Consider the following 20,177-nt stretch of genomic DNA (forward strand, 5'->3'; position numbering starts at 1 on the left):
CCATCAGAGAAATGATGACATGACTTGCACTTGACTTTGTTTTGAGTGAGGGAGGGCTGTGCAGGTCACCAGCCTCACTTCTCCTCCAGAGCCATCTGAATCCAGTGACCAGATATTCACTAGGATGACTGGAGATGACCCAGGATGAGGCAATTGGGGTTAAGTGACTTGTCCAAGGTCACACAGCTAGTGAGTGTCAAGTATCTGAGGTGAGATTTGAACTCAGGTCCTCCTGATTCCTGCACTGGTGCTCAATCCACTGCACCACCTAGCTGCCCCTTAGCTTCTTTTAAAGCAATGTATATATCATGCTATTGTTGTTCAGTTGTTTCAGTCAGGTCCAAATCTGTGACTCCACTATGCTGTTTTCTTGGCAAGGATAGTGGAGTAGTTTGTCATTTCCTTTTCTAGCTCATTTTATAGATGAGGAAACTGAGGCAACCAGGCTTAAGTGACATACCAAAGGTCTCATATCTAATAAGTTGCCTGAAGTCAGATCAGAACGCATGAAGATGAGTCTTCCTAATTCGAAGCCAGTGTTCCATCCAGTATATCACTTAGCTACCATATCTGTTCAATCAAATGCAAATGTCTCAAAAGTAGAGAAAGTTATATTTTTGTCTTTATACTCTCAGCATGTGGGAGGACCATTACCCAGACATCACTCTCAGACTGCTGGTTGTAGAGTAGATGTTGACCTATATTGATAGAGGGCATATGAGAGTGTCATCCTTGGGATTACAGTTCAAAATCAAATTCCTACAAAAAAATGTGTATGTATATGTTTGTGTGTAGTTGTATTTATTATACAATGATGATATATAGGATACATATCCTAAAGGTACATACACATGCAACAAAGCAAGGAATGTGGTAAGAGTTGATAAATGTTTGACAAATTGAATTGGGTTTAGAAAGAATATTAATGAAAACATGTTTGTTCTTAAATATTCCAGACTCTAATCATACACAAATATGCACACATGCACTTAACATGTATGCACATGATGTACACATGCATACATGTGTATACACACATGTATATATGCACTGGTGTGTATCATCCACATGCATGCATGTACGTGTTTATCTTGTATATATCCTATATCTACATACAGTACATAGATAGAGGTTACACATTTGATACGTGTGTTTATATACCTATAAAATATGCATTATATGTGTACAGTATATGCACAACCAGCACAGCATATTTGATGTTTATAAATGTTTATTAAATAGAATTAGATTTAGACAGCATTATCAATGGAAACATGTCTGCCCTTAAATGTCCCCAACTCTAATTAGCTTAATAGAGAAATGATGGTCCCTTTTATGTTATAAATGTATTTACAATCTCACTGAATGACTTTGATGGTTCATTGACTCTAGGGAAATACATGCACCAGTAATAAGAAAAACAACCCCCCCTCCAAAAAAAAAAATGAAAAAGAGACAAAGAGACTCACCTTGAAAATCAAGTCCTTTTTCCCATAACGGAGCTCCTTCAGTTGGGCTTGGATCTTTTTGGACTGCAAGAGCAGAATGATAGATTTGTTCCTTAAATCTTATGCATTTTAGAACACACAGACAAAAATACAATCATCTCAAACAATAGTTTCCCAGTAAATGAGATGCCAAAATCAAACTAAGTGTAGAAACAAAACAAGGCAAGGCTAGATTTGGGTAGGAACCATCATCTAACTTGACAAGGAGAGAGATCTCTCAGATGAATTTAAAAAACATATAAGCAGTATTTCAGTTGCAATAGGTAGAATTCTCAGAGACAGAACATAGCTCAAATGCCACCTCCTCCTAGTGACCTGGCTTACTGCCTTTTGCCTGTAGTTATAACACTCTCCTTTTTGAAATAACCTTCCATTGTATTTACAATTTATATTTACTTACTTATATATGTTTCATATCTCCAGGAATAACTAAGCACCTCCCCCAGGGAAAGAATTCTCATTCATTCATTCTTATTCTCTCTCTCTCTCTCTCTCTCTCTGTCTCTCTTTCTCTTTCTCTCTCCCCATCTCTTCCCCTGCTCCCCCAAGCCAATACCCATCCAGAGGTGATTCAAAAATGTTTGTGGGTTGAACTGAATAATTCCAGCACTTCCATTATTTCCCTATGCTTAGCTCAGGCAGTTACTCACATGACAGACTATACAGTTTTATGAACTAGATATAACTAAGGCTGCTTTAGATCAATACTCTTAAGAAGGGTGATTTATATGTTGCACTTTTGTTTTGGATTTTCTTTGTTTAGGAGATAAAATTTAAAGTAAGTATCTACAAATTTTAAAAATAGCTTTTTGGCACTATGTGCGTGCGTGTGTGCATGTATGTGTGTATGTATATGTGTGTTTGTGTACTATATGCCAGGTACTGTGCGAAGTACTTTACAATTTTTATCTCATTTGATCCTTACAACAACACTGGGAGGTAGGTGTTATTATCCCCATTTTACAGATGGAGAAACTGAGGCAGCCACAAAGTCACTCAGCTAGTAAGTGTCTGAGATCACATTTGAACCTAGCACTTCCTGAGTCCAGGGCAAGTGCTCTAACCATTAGTTGGTAAGTATCTATGAGAAGGCACTCCATGGAGATAAATTCAGAAGTTTTTATCACTGGAAGATGCTGAACCATAGAAGATTTGAGGAAAGAGTTAGCTAAACAGCCTCTGCAAGACTAAGCAACTTAATAGAGAACTTACATCAGAAAGGATGATTGGCCGTCTCTTGAGACAAGGTGATTATGGAACACATACATTTATGTCTATGTGAATTAATAATGCAAAAGGGGAAAATTGAGAGGAAAACATAACTATATTAATGCATAATTGATTTAAGTAAAGATAAGAAGAATGCATAATTGAATGCCTTGACTTTCTGGTAGATGCATAATTTCACAGACAAGAAATGGCAATGGATAGAAAAGCGTGAACTTTCAGCCAGAAAGACCTGAGTTCAAATCCCCCAGTAGATGCTTATAATGTGCATGACTTTGTACAGGCAATTTCATTCCTCTGGGAATATGTTTTATCATTGTAAAATAGCAGAGTTAGATTAGATGATCTGCAAAGCTCCTTATTTTTCTAAACCTAGGACTCCCAAATACTAGAATGATGACTTATTTAATAAATACACTGACCTTTCCTAAATAGGAGATAAGTAGCTTAAACTGTCAATCCATACAGAGTGATCTGTCTTGTAGGTATGATGGGCATTATGGTACTTACCACAGGGAGCTCAAGAGAATAAAAAGAGATATTTACTGAAAGAATTCTGGAAAGTGCTATACAAATGTGCCTTTTTGCTATTATTATGGAGGAGGGGCAGAAGGATGGATTACAGTCAGATCCTAGATATGTGCTCCCTGTGTGACCCAAAGTGTCATCTTGGTACAGTGGAAAGACCATTGACTCTGGAGTAGACTTTGAATCCAGGAGTTCTAGTTAGGTCCTGGATTCAAATTCCACTTTAGTTACTTTGCTGTCTATGAAAACTTAGGTGAGACACTCAAGCTCCATGGGCCTCTGTTTCTTTACCTATAAAAAGATCACTGAACTAATGGGACTCTTTGGCTCAATTAGTTTAGATCTCTTGAGGTCCCTTCCATTTACACATCTGTATCTCTATAGCCATCACTTCTCTATGATTCTCAGTTTCCTAATCTGTGACTCAGTGACATCCTTTTGAAGCTCTGAAACATTATGATCCCAAGACCTAAAAACAATGCAATTTGCAAAGGTTATGGGTGTATAGCAATTACTCTGCCATAACCTCACTAGCTAAAAAATGCCAATGCAGTATAAAACAAAAGACTATGTATCACTGACTTACTATGCAGAGGCTTAGGTATCATGGAATGGTGTGCCCCAGAAAAGAAGTCTATCTGTGTTTTCAAAACTATGAATTATGATCCACCTGGAGATTCTCCAAAGTCCAGAAAAGAATGGAGGTCCTAGGCACATGGATGACTGTTTGAGATGTCAGTTCCTCTCAGAGAGCCAGTAATTGGTGTTTTTAATAAATTAGGTGTTTTGAAATTTCAAGAAGTATGTTTTTTTTTCCTATTTTCCTTGAAGTTGCTGGGAAACATGAAAAGTGAAATATAAGGAACACAGAAGCCAGATACCCATATTGTATATGTCTGGCTAAATGGTGGCCTTTCCCAGTGAATGGGCACAGGCACTCAAAAGTATACGCGTCCGAATGTAAAGATCCTTCTATGGAAAGGCCTATTCCTCTTTCTGTACAAGACCAAATGAGAACTCCAAAGAGACTACGGGCAAGTAAATGTTCAGAAGGAGGTAAGAGACAGAACGTTTTGCTGTTACATTAATTTTATCTCTGGGTCGATTCCTGGCCTGCATGTTTATCACAACACCAATGCTGGTGCTTTCAACAATCAGGGCCATTTTTGTCTCCAGCTCAGGAAAAGATGATTTGCAGTCTCTCCCTGCTGTTTCAATATGCTTCTCAGGATTCCTTTGGTGCCAGCACAGTCTCTTAGGTAAACATGAATTTCTGTAACTTCCACTTGGCTTAAAAATGTATATGCTAGTACCTAATGTATTCAGAATCACTGGGGAAATGAGATGTTGCACAGAAAAGAATTTTCTAACAGAAATGTATCAATTTAAGTGCCAAAATATTGTTTATTTATGAGAAGCACCACTGCAATATGGCTAAACTACTATTTAGAACTGGAAGACTTGAGTTCAAATCCTTCTTCAGATACTTGATATCATTGTGATCTCTCAGTTTCAGTTTTCTCAATTTAAAATACGTATTATGGTAGCAGGTTTGCTGGGAGGAAGAAATGAGATCCCATGTGTAAAGCACTTTGCAAACCTGAAAGTTCTGTATATAAATATTAGCTATTATTATTAAACTAATTAGCCATTAATAGCTAACAGATATTATTATTATTATTATGGAATGTAGTAGGGCACTGTAGAAAAACAGGACTTGGAATCAAGAAACACCAGGTTCAAATATTGCCCTAGACTTACAGCTGCATGATCCTGAGTAAGAAATTTAAACCCTTTGAGCCTCTGTTTCCTCCTAGAAAGAAAGAGAATTAAAAATACTTGCACTTGCATTACGTTTGTTCTGAGGAACAGATGATATAATGTATGTAAAGACTATGAAAGGCTTAAATCACTTTATAAATGCTAATAGTTGTTGCCAGAATCTTATTCTTCCATTTTTTTGTAAAGTTCATACAGAAAAAGTTCTGGGACAAGCTACTACTCTTATGTTCTATGGCCCATATATTACTGCACAAGTAGAAAAAAAACTGCTTTCTCTACCTTCATAAAAGTATTGGGAAGTTGTTTATTATTATTCTTTACTGTGTCTCACTCACTTAATTCATGTCAACTTCTTTGTCACCCAGTTGGGGGTTTTTCTTGGTAAAGAAATTGGAGTGATTTGCCATTTCCTTCTCTAGTTTATTTTATAGATGAGAAAACTAGGGCAAATAGTATGAAATAATTTGATCAGTCACCCAGCTAGCAAATGTCTGAGGCCAGATTTGAACTGCGGAAGATGAGTCCTCCTGATTCCAGGCCTGGAACTCTATCCAGCATGCCCCCTGAGTTTCATTTGTCCCAATACATAATGGATACCTGAATTTGTTCGTGTGTGAGTTTGTGTAGTCTTTCTGTCAATTTGGCAAATATACTTTCATCCTTCTTCCTTATATTTTGGCTCTGATTTCTTACTACTCCAAAAATTTGTAATTTAATGTTTGTATTTTTCTAAGGACTCTGATAGCACACTGATGAATGTGGGAACTGCTTTTTAAATAATAATTAGTAGGTTCTAGCTAAGGACTGAAAGGCAACGTTTCTAAATGAAGTTCATCATCTCTGGAGATAACCATTTTGGCTTGTATAATGTAAAGATCTTCCCTGCTCATTAATAGGCCTCAGGTGGAGCCCATTAAGAGAAGTTTGATTAGGGTAGGCTTGTTTTGTAGGAAGGCCCACACTTTTTGTTAATTGTTAATGAGGCACTGAATCACAGGGTACTGATGCCCTCCAGCTCTCAAAAGTGTACATATACTCAAAAGTCTATATATACTCTGAGGTGAGATTTTGCTTTGAGGGCTTACTCTTTGAAAGAAAGTTCATGTGCCAGATGAGACTCTGGATAGCTGTTTAGGAGCCCCGGGGCTGGAAAACTCAGATGTTTTTTTCTCTCTCTGGTAACTACGTATGTATGTAATGGTCAGACAGATGGATCTGTCTGTAGATCTGTGATATATGCATTGCTTATGGTCAGACAGAAACCCTGTCTGTCTTTATTTTCTGCTTGCATTTTCTCTGTTATATGGTATATGTAGTTAAAAAAGACTGTTGACCCCCTCAAAATTTGCTTTCCTTTTAGAAAAGAAGATCTAGCATCCATCCTGGATGTGTCAGGATGCTTGCTGCTATAGCTTGCCAGAGACTTTTGGTGTTCACTCTTCTTTCAGATTCTTACCTGCATTTTGGATAGCTGCCATAACTAAGAGAACTCAATTCTAACCCTAAATGCGCTGTTAGGATTTGTATGTGAATTCTAAGTGTGATTAATTCAGCATCAGATTCTCATGTTATATGTTGTAATACATTCATAAAAGAGACAAAGGCAGAGAGACAAAGAGAAACAGAGATATACACAGACAAAGCCAGAGAGACAAAGATACAGAGAATGATTCTGACTAGTAGAGACACTAGCACGACAGATGAGAGCTATAGTCTTAAAAGGCAACAGCTATAATCCATGCACTGGAATGTGAAAATTTTGTTTAAATCTAATTTATTTAAATCTTTGAACAGTTTCTGAATCTCAGATATGGTACTCAGAAATATAAATGTATTTAAATAGTATTCAGCTCTAAAATAAGAAATATCCTGGAGGTTAATAAAATTAATATATGTATCTCATGTACTCTGAAAAGAATGGAGGGGGAAAATAGCAAACACCTCTCAAGTCAAATCAAGGTTCATGGATGGAGGCAGGATCCCATTCTACTGACTATCAGTTTCTTCTTAACTACTTATGATGGACACTTTGTAAATATATTTTTCAGCCACTGTGGGTGGGAGGCAACTTTACCTAATGGCTGTTTGCAGGAATTGAGAATGTTTAGTCTGGAGAAAAATAGGCTTAGAGAAGCATGATCTCTGTCTTCAGATATTTGAGCATCTGTCATATGGAAGAGGAGTGAGACTTGTTCTGCTGGATCCCAGAGGGCAGAACAAGGAGTAATATTTCTTCTATCAAATTTAACCCAATGTGAAAATGAATGCCCCTCCTGTTGGAGCTGTCCAACACTGATATGGGCTGGCTCAGAAGAAATTGGATTTAGTTACCTATTTAGCAGGGATGTTATAGAGAGAATTTCTGTTTCAGAGAAGGGGTTGGATTGTCTGACTTCTGAAGCCCCTTCCAAATGAATTGGCTAAATTAATGGCAGGGAGAAGGGTGGCAAATGAGTGCAAGCTGACCTCGAGTCCAGGCTGCCCACCATGTGGATTCTTTGAGTAGGTTCTCCCCACTTGCTGAGCTTAGGACCAGTCCTGAAAGGGTATCCCTTATTGAGTTTTCATCCTTTCCTATGCCTTGGAAGTGTAAGGTATCCCTTAAATTGAATATATTCTAGTCAACAAACATTTTGTAAGGTGCTTAGGAGAGGTTTTTTGAGGGGGAGGCAGACAACTGCCTCTGACGTATCTGGATTGAGTGACTCTCCAAAAATCACTTAATCAACCTACAAGGCAACTTCTTAAGACAATTAGTAGGTAGAATAGTTGCCAGATCTGCACCGATAGAGGAAATTTCTTAAAAAGAAATTCATCACACCAACAGAAACCCAGGCCTTAGATATGAGAATACATATCTAAGTTGTAGAAAACACTTTTCATATGTCATTGAATTTTTCCTCATGACAACCCTTGGAAGCAGGTACTATAACTGTGCCCATTTTACAGATAAGGAAATTTAACTTGAGACAAGTTAAATGACTTGTAGAAAGTCACACATCTGGCAAGTATCTGAGGCAGAATTTGAACCCAGATGTTGTTGACTCCAATATGTCAGACACTGTTCTGTGTACCAGAGACTGAAAGCCAAATATTGTGGTTCTTACCCGAACATTTCTTCCATTATATTAGAGGAAAACATTATGTACGGAAATAAATGCATGTGTGTGTATATTATAAAATAAATATATGTGTATATGTGGGTATAAAATTTGTTATTGTTGTTCAATTGTATAAGACTTCTCATGACCCCCATGGGCCATACTGTCCATGAGGTTGGCAGGGATACTGAAGTAGTTTGCCATTTCCTTCTCCAGTGGATGAAAGCAAACAGAGCTTAAGTGACTTGCCCAGATAATTAGTGTCTGAGGCTGGATTTTAACTCAGGTCTTCCTGACTTCAGGCTTAGTGCTTTGTCCCCTGAGCCACCTAGCCAGTTCGTGTGTGTGTGCACGTGTGCACATGTGCATGTTGTACACATATGTGTATATATAATATACATGTGCATATATGTGTGTGTATGTCTATGTGTTTTTCTATCTCTCCCCACACACACGCACATGCACTCAGTAGCAACAACCATTGTATAGCACTTTCAAATTTTCAAATTTTCAAGATTGCAAAAGCTTTAGAAATATGATCTTATTTTATTCTCACAACAATCCTGGGAGGTAGGTGTTATTACTGCAGAAAATACCTTTTATATATCACTCAGTTTTATTTTCAACAAACCTGGGAGGTAGGCACTATCTCTCATTATGTCATTTTACAAATGAAGAGACTGAGGCAGAAAGCTATTAAATGACTTGATCTGGTTTATGCAGATAGTGTCTGAAGAAGAATCAGAACCCAGTTAATGAAGATTCCTGGCCCAGCCAAATATCCACTCTGTGGCTTGAAGAGCAAATTTAATAAATCAAGTTGAGTCTGATGAAAGTGGTAGCCCTTGGACAAAGCCTTGAAAGATCATCTAAAAGGTGGAATTAAGGAAGGAGCACATTCCAAAGTAGGAAGACTACACGTACAAAGGCATGGAGATGAGAGATGCAGAAGGATCATTTTGTACCTGTAGGTTATCATCCCCAGAACCAATGGTTGTTGTCCAATATCACAACTATAAATGGAGGTGGGAAAGGCTTAGATTGAATATGTTCTGACTCCAACTCAAGAATATCTGGCTAAATTTTAAAAAAGTCTTGGTCCATGTTATTTTCTTGTGATCTAGCCACTTCTTCTCAAAGAATAAAATCTGATTTATCAACAGCTTCACTTATTATTTTATCAGAAGGATGACACACCCCACCCACCCCCATACAGAACAATAGAGAATTCTGCCTCCTACACACCGCAAAGAACAAATTTCCTCAGCCTAAACCTTAAAAAATACAAGTAACTTCAGCTCTTGCCTTTTCCTTTTCTTTTGACTCTATGATTGTAATTGCGGGGGAACAGTGATATTGGCAAAACTAATAAAAAAGAATATGAATAAGGGTGTGCAATTCAACAAATTCATGCCATGGCTGTTGAGCCTGAATGCTGAGGCTAAATATGCATGTACCTAAACCATGTCTCCCATCTGGATCAAAGGCATGTCTGTATGAGAGTCATGTCTGATCCGGGCTCCTTGGTGTGGAATCTAAACATTTATAAACTTCAAATGCAATTTGACTTATTAATGGTTCAGCAATGGTTTGTAATCAAAGCACAGCTTGTTCGCTGAAAACAAATAAAAGACTAACTTGTTTATTTGACTAAGATAATTCATGAATTTGCTAATTGCTTTTGGAGCTTCAGACATTAGGTTTCATTTGGGGGGAGACAGGGAGGGCAGAATCTGGCAGTTACTAGGCAGCCAGGTAGTTGAAAGGATGTAATGCTGGGCCTAGAATGAGGAAGACTTGAGTTCAAATTCAAACTCAGAAGTTTAGCTGTGAGACCCTGGGTGAGTTATTTAAACTCTGCTTGTCACTGTTCCCTTATCTGTAAAATGCCTCCTAGGTTCTTGTGAGTATCAAATGAGATACAGATTGTAAAGGGCTTAGCACATTGCCAGCCACACAGCATAATATAAAAGTTTGCAGTAGTAGCAGTAGTAGTAGCAGCAGCCCCAGCAGGAGTAGCAGCAGCAGCAGCCGCAGCAGCAGCCGCAGCAGCAGCCGCAGCAGCAGCAGCAGCCGCAGCAGCAGCCGCAGCAGCAGCAGCAGCAGCAGCAGCAGCAGCAGCAGCAGCAGCAGCAGCAGCAGCAGCAGTAGTAGTAGTAGTAGTAGTAGTAGTAGTAGTAGTAGTAGTAGTAGTAGTAGTAGTAGTAGTAAAGTATCCTTGACATGGGGTTGATTAATTTTTTTTTTCCTCTTAAACTTATATAATTATATATACTATACTTTGTATCTACAGTTCTATCTGGTTTTATCTCTAGGCAACAAGAAGTCCAATTCCAGGATAAACTTATCACCAAGAGGTTAACTCAAACCTTGACTGACACCCTTTCCTCTTCCTTAAGCTTCCACTCCAGTCTGTTGGAGGGTAGGGCACCAAACTCTTCCTAAAGCCTTCCATTATAAAGGGCAGAAACTGAATTTCCAACTTATTCCATTTTGCCTCTGTAATTCTGCCTGGTTGCAACTCTGTAGAACAAGATATCCCTCACCTTGCATCCCATGGTGCCCTTTACCCCATATTCCTCCCTTTCCAGTAACCTTTGTTGTGTTTAAATTGGAAACTCCTTGAAGACAAGAACAGTCTCTTTTTTTTAATTTATAAACCCCAGTGCTTAGAACAATGCCCAAAACATAGTAGGACCTTAATTAATGTTTACTGACTTGAAATGAATTTATATTTTATAGCTGCATTTCAATATAATTGATGTCCTTTGTAATCTTTGGTACTTTATTTTATGCATTTGAAAACATCCTCTGAAGGAATCCATAGGCTTCAGCCTACTGCTAAAGGGTTTCATTACACACACAAAAAACAACCTTAAATCTCTGATTTGGAGGTACCAGAGAGATGATCCTGTTCAACCTCTTCATTGTGCAGAGAAGAAGAATGAGAACTAAATAAAGGGAAAATGATTTTTTGAGGCCTTTCAGAGAGCATAAAGAGGATTGATTACCTCTCACCAGATCAAATACCAGCAATAAAAGTAGCTATTAGGATAATCTTATTGGCTGTGTGAAGCCGGGCAGGTCCCAGTCTCTCTCAGTCTCTGTTTCCTCTTCTGCAAAATGATTATAATAATGCCACCTACTTTGGGGATTGTTATGAGGCTCAAGGGAGATAATATATATAAAATATTTTGCAAATCATAAATTGTTAAAAGAAGTTAGTTATTACTGTTATCACCTAGACAGGAAGTTTAGCCAAGTCATTACCTTTTGGCTTTTCTTTTAGCAAGTCTTAAGCCTCAGCACTTTTAAATTAGTGACCACCACTTTGACTTCCACTATGTTTTTTTTTTGTGTGCCTGCTTTACCGGGAACGATGAAGGATGCCACTGATGTCCTAATGACCTTCGTATTTTCTGGGCTGATGTAGACAATCAATTCCCATTGAGTCTGATACCTCAAATACACAAACATTGGAAAGAACACCAGGCATGGACTGAGTCAGAAGATCTGCACTCTAGAGTTAATTGCTTGCTAGCCATGCTATCTTGCAGAGATAGACATATGTCTCCAAGACTTTCTTATCTGTAAAATGGCCATAATTCATCTCGCAATACCTGCCTTCAACAGTGTCATTAAAGGCATCAGATGAGACCAACTGCTATAGAAATGTAAGTGGAGCTAATATTTCAGAATCATTTTTATGCATTCACTTTGTCTAATAGCAAGATTTAAGACTAGGTATCTTAAGTCCTTGGCTTGGGGCTTTTGTTTATTTGTGTGGTTGGATTAAAGAGGTTTTTCAAAGACAAAAATAAGGTTTTAAATATTAGTAGTATAAAAATGGCTTTCCTTTGGGTCTGCGTCTTCTTTCACAGCACCACTAATATGATAATATATTTTGCATGACTGAACATGTATAATCTATATCAAATTGTTTGCCATCTCCTTGAGGAAGGAGTTGAGGAAGAGAGAGAGAAAATGTGCAATGCTTTTTTTGTTAAATAAATGTTAAAAACTGTCTTTACATGTCACTGGGGAAAAATAAAATATTATTTAAAAAATTAATGAATGGGTGTTTCATTTGCAAACAAACAATTTGATCCTGCACTAAGGAAAAAAAAAAAAATCACACAGAAAATACACTGTGTCAACTTGAGGGCAAAACATTAAGACAGTGGTGAGTATCTGAAGGATTTTTCTTCTTCAGTATCTATCTAAATGTCTTGATCACTAATTAGCAAAATGTTAGTCTCAGCCCCACTTTTTCTTTTAATTTTTGAGAACTTTTGATAATGTGGATGATAGCTATTGATATTTACCATATTACAAATTAAAATTTCTTAGTACTATTATGAAAATTGTTTTGATGTCATAGACTCCCTGAGTCCATGATGGCCTTGGACAATGGGGGCTGGGAGACTTTTAGGACCACTAATGCATATTATTAGAATACAGAAAAAGTTTCCCAAGTTTCCTCGAGGACTTGTTCATGAGGAAACATTATTATCAGTAGGGACTGCAGATTTCACCATCAAGTTTCCCATTCACCTTTCATTTTACTGAACTTCCCCAGGGAGGTATCCAGGGAGAATTTTTCAGATTGATTTTGATATCTCAGTCAGTTGGAATAAAACCAGAGCAACCTAGGAAGAGATACATTTAAGATCGCTGGATTGATGTGGGAAAAATCTCAGAAGTCCCCATACTGTACTCCACAATGATAGGCTACTCTTGCCAAACCCAGTGGGGCTGGAACATTGTCAGACTGACATGTTTGGCACCATTATTGCGAGGATTCTTTTAAAGCTGGGAGAGTAAGAGCTCCACTCACCTCTTCAGCATGGATTCCACATAACTTGTTTCCTGACAGCAGCTTGTTTTTCAAGCTTTTATTCTGAGAAAAGAACATGGTTTTATTACTGAAAAGTGATAAAATATTAAGGATTCCTCTAAATATTTCAGAAGCATTGGCTTATATTTTGTACAGGGATAAGTTGCTCAAGATGCCAGATAGAACCTAAATAAATCGGAAGTCTGTAAGTCCATAATTAGTGAAGACATTCTTCCTTCCTTTCCTTATTGAAAACTTTGGATGAAATCATTACAATATTCACTTAAAGGTTTAAATTATATGCTTAACATATTCATGGCATCATATGTTAACAACTCAGTCTAACAATTATTGAAAACCTGCTATGGTGGCAGGGGTATATGGAGAAAAGGCAGGGACTCACCTGATCTCTTCCCACCCCATTCCCCAAACACCTTTAAATAATGCCCTAAAATAACTCTGGAGTAGCAGAACCCACAAAAGGATGGGGCAAAAAAAATTTTGCAGCCCAAGATAACCTAGAAGTTCCAATGGAAAGGTCTCTTTCACCTGGGTATAGTGGCACACAGTACAACCTGTGCTGGCACAACACCAGTCCTAACAAACCAGGAGCAGACCTTGGAAACGACTGAATCAGTAGCTGCAGCAGTTGTATCTGGGCCTCCTAGCCCACAGATGGTAAGGGGATCAAATAACTGGTCAGAAGGTGGTAACAGAGGTCTCTGTGCTAACACTCAGGCAAGACTCTGTTGCTTTGCCCACCCTTGGATCCAGGTTACAGTCCTGGGTGGCAGTTCCAGGGTCAGGAGGAGCACTAACACCCCAGAGCTCACAGCCACAGTGGCTCATCATAGTTCCAGGGAATACAAGAATGCCTATAGTCACTCACAGATGAGAGCAAATGCCAGGAGAGTAGTAAACATACCTCTCCTTAGATCATACACCTTGGAAGAACTGAAAACTCACAGGTTCCTAGAAGTATTTCTGGGCTGCACAAAATCCCTGAAACTTGGGGGTGAACCCTTCACCCTGGAAGCAGAGCCCCACTTTAGCAAAGACTCTAAAGTCAAGAAATAAACTGGAAAAATGAACAAACAACAGAAAAAAATTCTGACCACAGAAAGTTATTATGGTGATAGAGAAAAACAAAATGCACACTCAGAAAATGACACAACTCTTATATCCAAACTTCAAAGAACAATATGAACTGGTCTCATGCCATGGAAAAGATCAAAATGATATTAAAATAAAGTAAGAGAGGTAGAAAAAAGTGGGAAAAGAAATGAGAATGATGCCAAAAAATCATGAAAAAAGAGACAACAGCTTTGTAAAGAATGCACAAATATATTCAAAATAACATCTCAAAAGACAGAGTAGGAGGGGGCAGAGCCAAGATGGCAGAGTAAAAGCAGGGACTTTCCTGAGCTCTCTCCCAAATCCTTCCAAATACCTGTAAAAAATGATTCTAAATAAATTCTGAAGCTAAAGAACTTGGAATAACAGAGTGAAACAAATCTTAAGCCTTACAGAACCTGGAAAGTCAACAGGAAGGGTCATTTGCACTGGGAAGGAAATGCAGTGCAGTCTGATGTGGACTGCACCATCACAGACTAGCCAGAGCATCCCTCAGGGGACTGAATCATTGGCAGCTGTGGCAATTTCAACTTTTCAACCAATAAACCTCAAAAAAGATGAGTGAAAAATCTCTGTGGGACCTGGGTAAAAGAGGACACAGTTTAACTAGGCTGGTCCCAGCCCCAGGGTGGTGGGGGTGGGGATGGCAGCACCAGCAACAGAGACTGCTTCCAGATACAACAAAATCCCTGAAGCCTGGGACCATACACACACACACACACACACACACACACACAGGAAGCAGAATTCTACCTTGACAAAGAGTTAGAAAGTCAAGTATTTGGCTGGAAAGATGAGTAAGCATCATAAAAGAACTCAGACTATAGAATCTCACTTTGATGACAAGGAAGATCAGGGCATACAACCAGAGGAGGACAGCAGAGTCAAAGATCCTACATCAAAAGATCCTACATCCTACATCCTCCAACAGTAATATGAATTGGTCAAAGTATGTGGAGGAACTCAAAAAGGATTTTGAAAATCAAGTCAGAGAAGTAGAGGAAAAATTGGGAAGAGAAATGAGAATGATGCAATAAAATCATGAAAAATGAGTCAGCAGCTTGCTAAAGGAGACCGCCCTGCCAAAAAAAAAATACTGTAGAAAATAACACTTTAAAAAATCGACTAACTCAAATGGCAAAAGAAGTACAAAAAGTCAATGAGGAGAGGAACGCCTTAAAAAGCAGAACTGACTAAATGGAAAAAGAGGTCCAAAAGTTCACTGAAGAAAATAATTGTTTCAAAATTAGACTGGAGCAAATGGAAGCTAATGACTTTATGAGAAATCAAGAAATTATAGAACGTAGCCAAAAGAATATAAAAATAGAATACAGTATGAAATATAAAATAAGAGCCATTCCTCAGTTGATAAATGATTACAAAATACAAAGTCAATTTTCAGATGAAGTAATCAAAGCTATCTATAATCATATGAAAAACTGCTCTAAATCACTACTGATTAAAGAAATGCAAATTAAAATAATTCTGAGGTAGTATCTCACATTTAGGACAGAAAAGGCAAATGACAAATGTCGGAGTGGATATGGGAAAAAATGAGACACAAATGCATTCTTGAAGTTGTGAATGGATTCAATCACTCCTTAGAGCAATTTGGAGCTCTGCCCAAAGGCCTATAAAACCATGTATACCCTTTGACCTAGAAATACCACTGCTAAGTCTGTATCCCAAAAGAAATTTAAGAAAAATGAAGTCAAAGGACCCATATGTAAAATAATATTTATATTATACTAGTTTTTTTCTGGTGGCAAAGAACTGGAAAATGAGGGAATGTCCATCAATTGGACAAGCTGTGGTTTATGATTATGGTGGAATTCTAAGGTGTTATAAGAAATGATGAGCTAGATGCTCTCAGAAAAACCTGGAAAGATTCACATGAACTGATGCAAAGTGAAATGAGTAGAACCAGGAGAACACTGTACATAGTAACAGCAATATTGTGAGATGATTAACTGGGAACAACTTGTCTATCTTCAGCAGTTCAATGATCCAGGACAACTCTGAAGGACTTATGAGGAAAAATGGCATCATCCCCAGAGAAAGAACTGATGAACTCTGAATACAGATTGGAGCATACTTTGTTCCTTTATTTTTCTTGGGATTTTATTTTGATCTATATTTTCTTTTACTAAATGACTAATATGGAATATGTTTTGCGTGACACATATTTAACCTATATTAAATTACATGCCTTCTCCATGAGGGAGCTGTGGAGGGAAGGAGAAGATTTGGAGCACAATTAAAAAAAATAATGTTGAAAATTGTTTTTTACGTGTCATTGGGAAAAATACAATACTAAATAGAAAAAAAAGCCTACTCTGTGCAAGGCACTGTGCTAGGCGCTAGGACTTCAGAGACAAAACAAAGAAGTTCTTGCTTTCAATGAGTGTATTATACTGCTATTATTATAGACTTTGCATGCCCCCATATGTGGTTTTCTCTGCAAAAATACTGGAGTGTTTGCCATTTCCTGTTCCAGCTCATTTTACAGATGAGAAAATGGAGGCAAAAAAGGGCTAAATGACTTGCTCAGGTTCACACAGATAGCATCTGAGACTAGATTTGAACTCAAACTTTCCTGACTCTAGACCTGGTTTTCTATCCACTGAGCCACCTAGCTGCTCTTGTTGTAATGCAGAAGGGAAGATGTATGAAAGTTTATAGGTAACAACAACTTAACATAAACAGTGATAACAATATGCAAGATCAAAAGTAAGAGGCAGGAATGAGAAGGGAAAGGATTCCATGAATGAAAAAAGCCAGTGAAAATTTCTAGAGCCCGGAGATGGAGTATCTTGTTTTAGAAACAGTATCACACTGGATCAAAGAGTATAGCATGATGGATATAAGGTTGCAAAGGTAAGAAAGGACTGGGTCATGGAAAGCCTTCTAAGCCAAACAAGGGATTTTATATTTAATATTGAGGGCAGCAGGAAGCCACTGAAGTTGCCTCAATAGGGGTTGACAAGGAGGTCAGACACTCTTTAAGATCACTTTGATAGCCAAGTGGAGGATAGAACAGAGTGAAGAGAGATTTTTGCAGAGACCACCAAGGGTCTGTGACAATAGTCCAGGCACAAGGTAAAGAGCATCTGTATCAGGATGGGAGCATTGTCAGAGTCAAGAAAGAGATCTCTACAGAAATTTACAAAGATAGAAACAATAGAACATGACAACAAACTGGACCTGGGAGGTGAAAGTGAAGAGTCTCCTATAAATCTGTGATGTCGAGGTGGACTGGGAACATGGTGGGACTCTAATGTGAACCTTAGGAACAGAGGAGGGTTTGAGGGGAAAGAAAACAAGTACAGTTTTAAACATGTCGAGTTAAATATCTTTCTTGGATATCTAGTTCAAGATGTCCAGCAGGCAGCTGAACATGCCTTTGACATGAATCCTTTCCTGATGTGCCCTCCAACTACCACTTATTTAACTGGTGTTGTTGTTCAGTAGTGTTAAATGAGGTTATCTTAGTAAAAGATACTGGAATGGTTTTGCATTTCCTTCTGCACTTCATTTTACATATGAGTAAACTGAGGCAAACAGGGTTAAGTGACTTGTCCAGGGTTACACATCTAGTTAGGGTCTGAGGCTAAATTTATTCAGGAAGAAGAGGCTTCCTGACTCCAGGCTTAGCACTGTAAACACTATGCCACTATTTCATGTATTTAACTACCTTGTAGTTACTTTTATTTATTCTGTGTATACTTATATAGGTGCTTTTCTATCCCAACATTACAATCTAAACCTTTGTGAATAGGATTTTTTTTTCATTCTTTGCATTTATTTCCCAGGAACTTAGTGCATCTGACACACAATAAGTTTCTAATAAATGTTTGTTGATTGACTCTGAAAACTGGTAGATGGTAGAGCCACTCTCTTTAATAATTTCATTTTCAATGGCAGCAAACTCTAAAATTGTAAGGGTCTCCATTTTGGGCTTTAAAAGCACTTCACCATCTGACTCCTTCTTACCTTGTGAGTCTTCTTACCTTTGACTCCCCTCCTCATGCTAAGATTCAGCTACACTGGACTTCCTGTTGTTCCTAGATCTCCATACTTGATCTCCCAACTCCTTTTCTTGTCACTTGTCCCATATCTGTAACCATCCCTCTCCTCACTTTCCACTCCAGCTTCTCTAGCCTGTGAGTTTTACACCTTCTTCATATTGTACCTTCTGCAAGAAACCTTTTTAAGTCTCCCACCCTTACTGCTTTTCCTTTGAGATTGTTGGTGTTCAGTCACCTTCAGTCATGTCTGATTCTTCAGGACCCCCTTTTGGGGTTTTGTGGCAGAGATACTGGAATAGTTTGCCATTTCCTTCACCAGCTCATTTTACAGATGAGGAAATTGAGGCAAACAGGGTAAAGTGATTTGTGCAGAGTCATGTAACTAGTAATTGTCTGAGGCAGGATTTGAACTCAAGGAGATGTCTTCCTGCCTCCAGGGTTGGTGCACTACTCACTGTGCCACCTAGCTACCTTCTTTTGAGATTATTTCCCATGTATACTGTATCATGTATATTCACTTATTTGAATATTATCTCACCCATTAGAATGCAAATTTCTTGAGGGTAAGGACCATAAAATTTTTTTTTTTACCTTTCTTTGTATCCTCACACTCAGGACAATATAGGGTAAAAAGTAAGTGCTTAATAAATGCTGAACTCTTTGTTGTTCAACAAACAAAGCACTCCTCTTTCAGATCCAGGCATTTTCTTTGGTTGTCCCCCATGCCTGGAATGCTCTCTTTTCTTCACTCTGAGTACTGATCTCCCTGCATCCTGGTAAGTCACGAATAATATGCCCTTTTCTACAGGAAGCCTTTCCCAACTCCTCTTAATTCTGTTGCCTTCCCTCTACTAACTATTTCCTATTTATTTGTATATAGCTTGTTTTGTATATGTTTGTTTGCATCAGATTATAAGCTTGTTGAGGGCTGGGAATGTCTTTTGCCTCTTTGCATCTTTTTTTTTTAATCCTCAGTGCTTAGCACAACACCTAGCACAGAATAGGCACTTAATGAGTGTTAACGATCATATGGGGGAAATACTTCATTATTTATCATTTATTAATATTGTTTAAGCCAAGCCTTTATGGTGAGAAAGTTACCTAACCTGGAACTTACTGCAGATTCCACCAATTTCTTGTTTTAAAATCACCCACATTTTGAGATTGGGGCTCCACAAATTAAATTGAATGTTTGTATTTACCTGATAATATTCATCTCAAGGTGCCCTCTTCTGACAACTATCTAACCCCTATAACCTTGTTTTTCCTTTATATAATATAAAGCTTACAGAGACTCAGGAGGGAGATGCACCTTTTTTTCTGGCTCCCTTCTTTGCCAAATGACCTAATAAAACACTTTTTAAAACCATTTTGGGTTTTCGAGTTTACTCTCTGCTGACAATTACCAACAAATGAATGATTTGATTGTTCACCACAGGACTCAAGAACTTATTGAGCTCAACATTGAGTCCTCAGCAACATTTCCATCACTTAAACAAGTCAGTGAAATGGTGTATATAACACATGGTTTTCAAAGAACATCTTATCAATCACTTAAATTGATCTTTCCCACAACCCTGTGAAGTATGTGATAAACTGACATGCCCATGTTATAGATGTTACTATTAAGACTTATAGGGGCTAAGACAGGGGTGGGGAATCTGGGGCCTGGAGGCTACATTTGGCCCTCTAGGACCTCAAATGTGGCCCTTTAACTGAGTCCAGACTTCACAGAACAAATCCCTGCATTCACAACAAATTCCCTTTATAAAAGGATTTGTTCTATGTAGTTTGGATTCAGTCAAAGGGTCTCACTTGAGACCCACCTGAGGCCCTAAAAAAAGTCATCCAGGCACTTCTTTGAAAAATGTCAATAAATCAGCCATGACTACTACTCAGTGAGCTAACCTATTATAAACCTCTAGTTGTGAGGAAGAGCCTTCTCCCTCCCATTTGTATCCAGCCAACAGGCATCTCTATTAACCTCTATTACTTCTAGAAACAAATCTGTGCCCTCTTAAATATAACAGCT

At 38.1% G+C, this 20,177-nt stretch overlaps 1 protein-coding gene across 1 annotated transcript in view; it reads right to left on the reverse strand.

The window, feature by feature from the left end:
* The window catches only part of LUZP2 (leucine zipper protein 2), a 743,524-nt gene that overhangs the window by 230,372 nt on the left and 492,975 nt on the right, over nt 1–20,177 (reverse strand). Inside the window, exons 6-7 of the mRNA XM_072619311.1 lie at nt 12,984–13,046; nt 1,470–1,532 (exon numbers count right to left, since the gene is read on the reverse strand). Of these exons, the coding sequence (XP_072475412.1) occupies nt 1,470–1,532; nt 12,984–13,046 (126 nt within the window). The remainder of the gene's footprint in view (nt 1–1,469; nt 1,533–12,983; nt 13,047–20,177) is intronic.

This window comes from Notamacropus eugenii, chromosome 6, assembly GCF_028372415.1.
Source record: "Notamacropus eugenii isolate mMacEug1 chromosome 6, mMacEug1.pri_v2, whole genome shotgun sequence".
NCBI classification, from domain to species: domain Eukaryota; kingdom Metazoa; phylum Chordata; class Mammalia; order Diprotodontia; family Macropodidae; genus Notamacropus; species Notamacropus eugenii.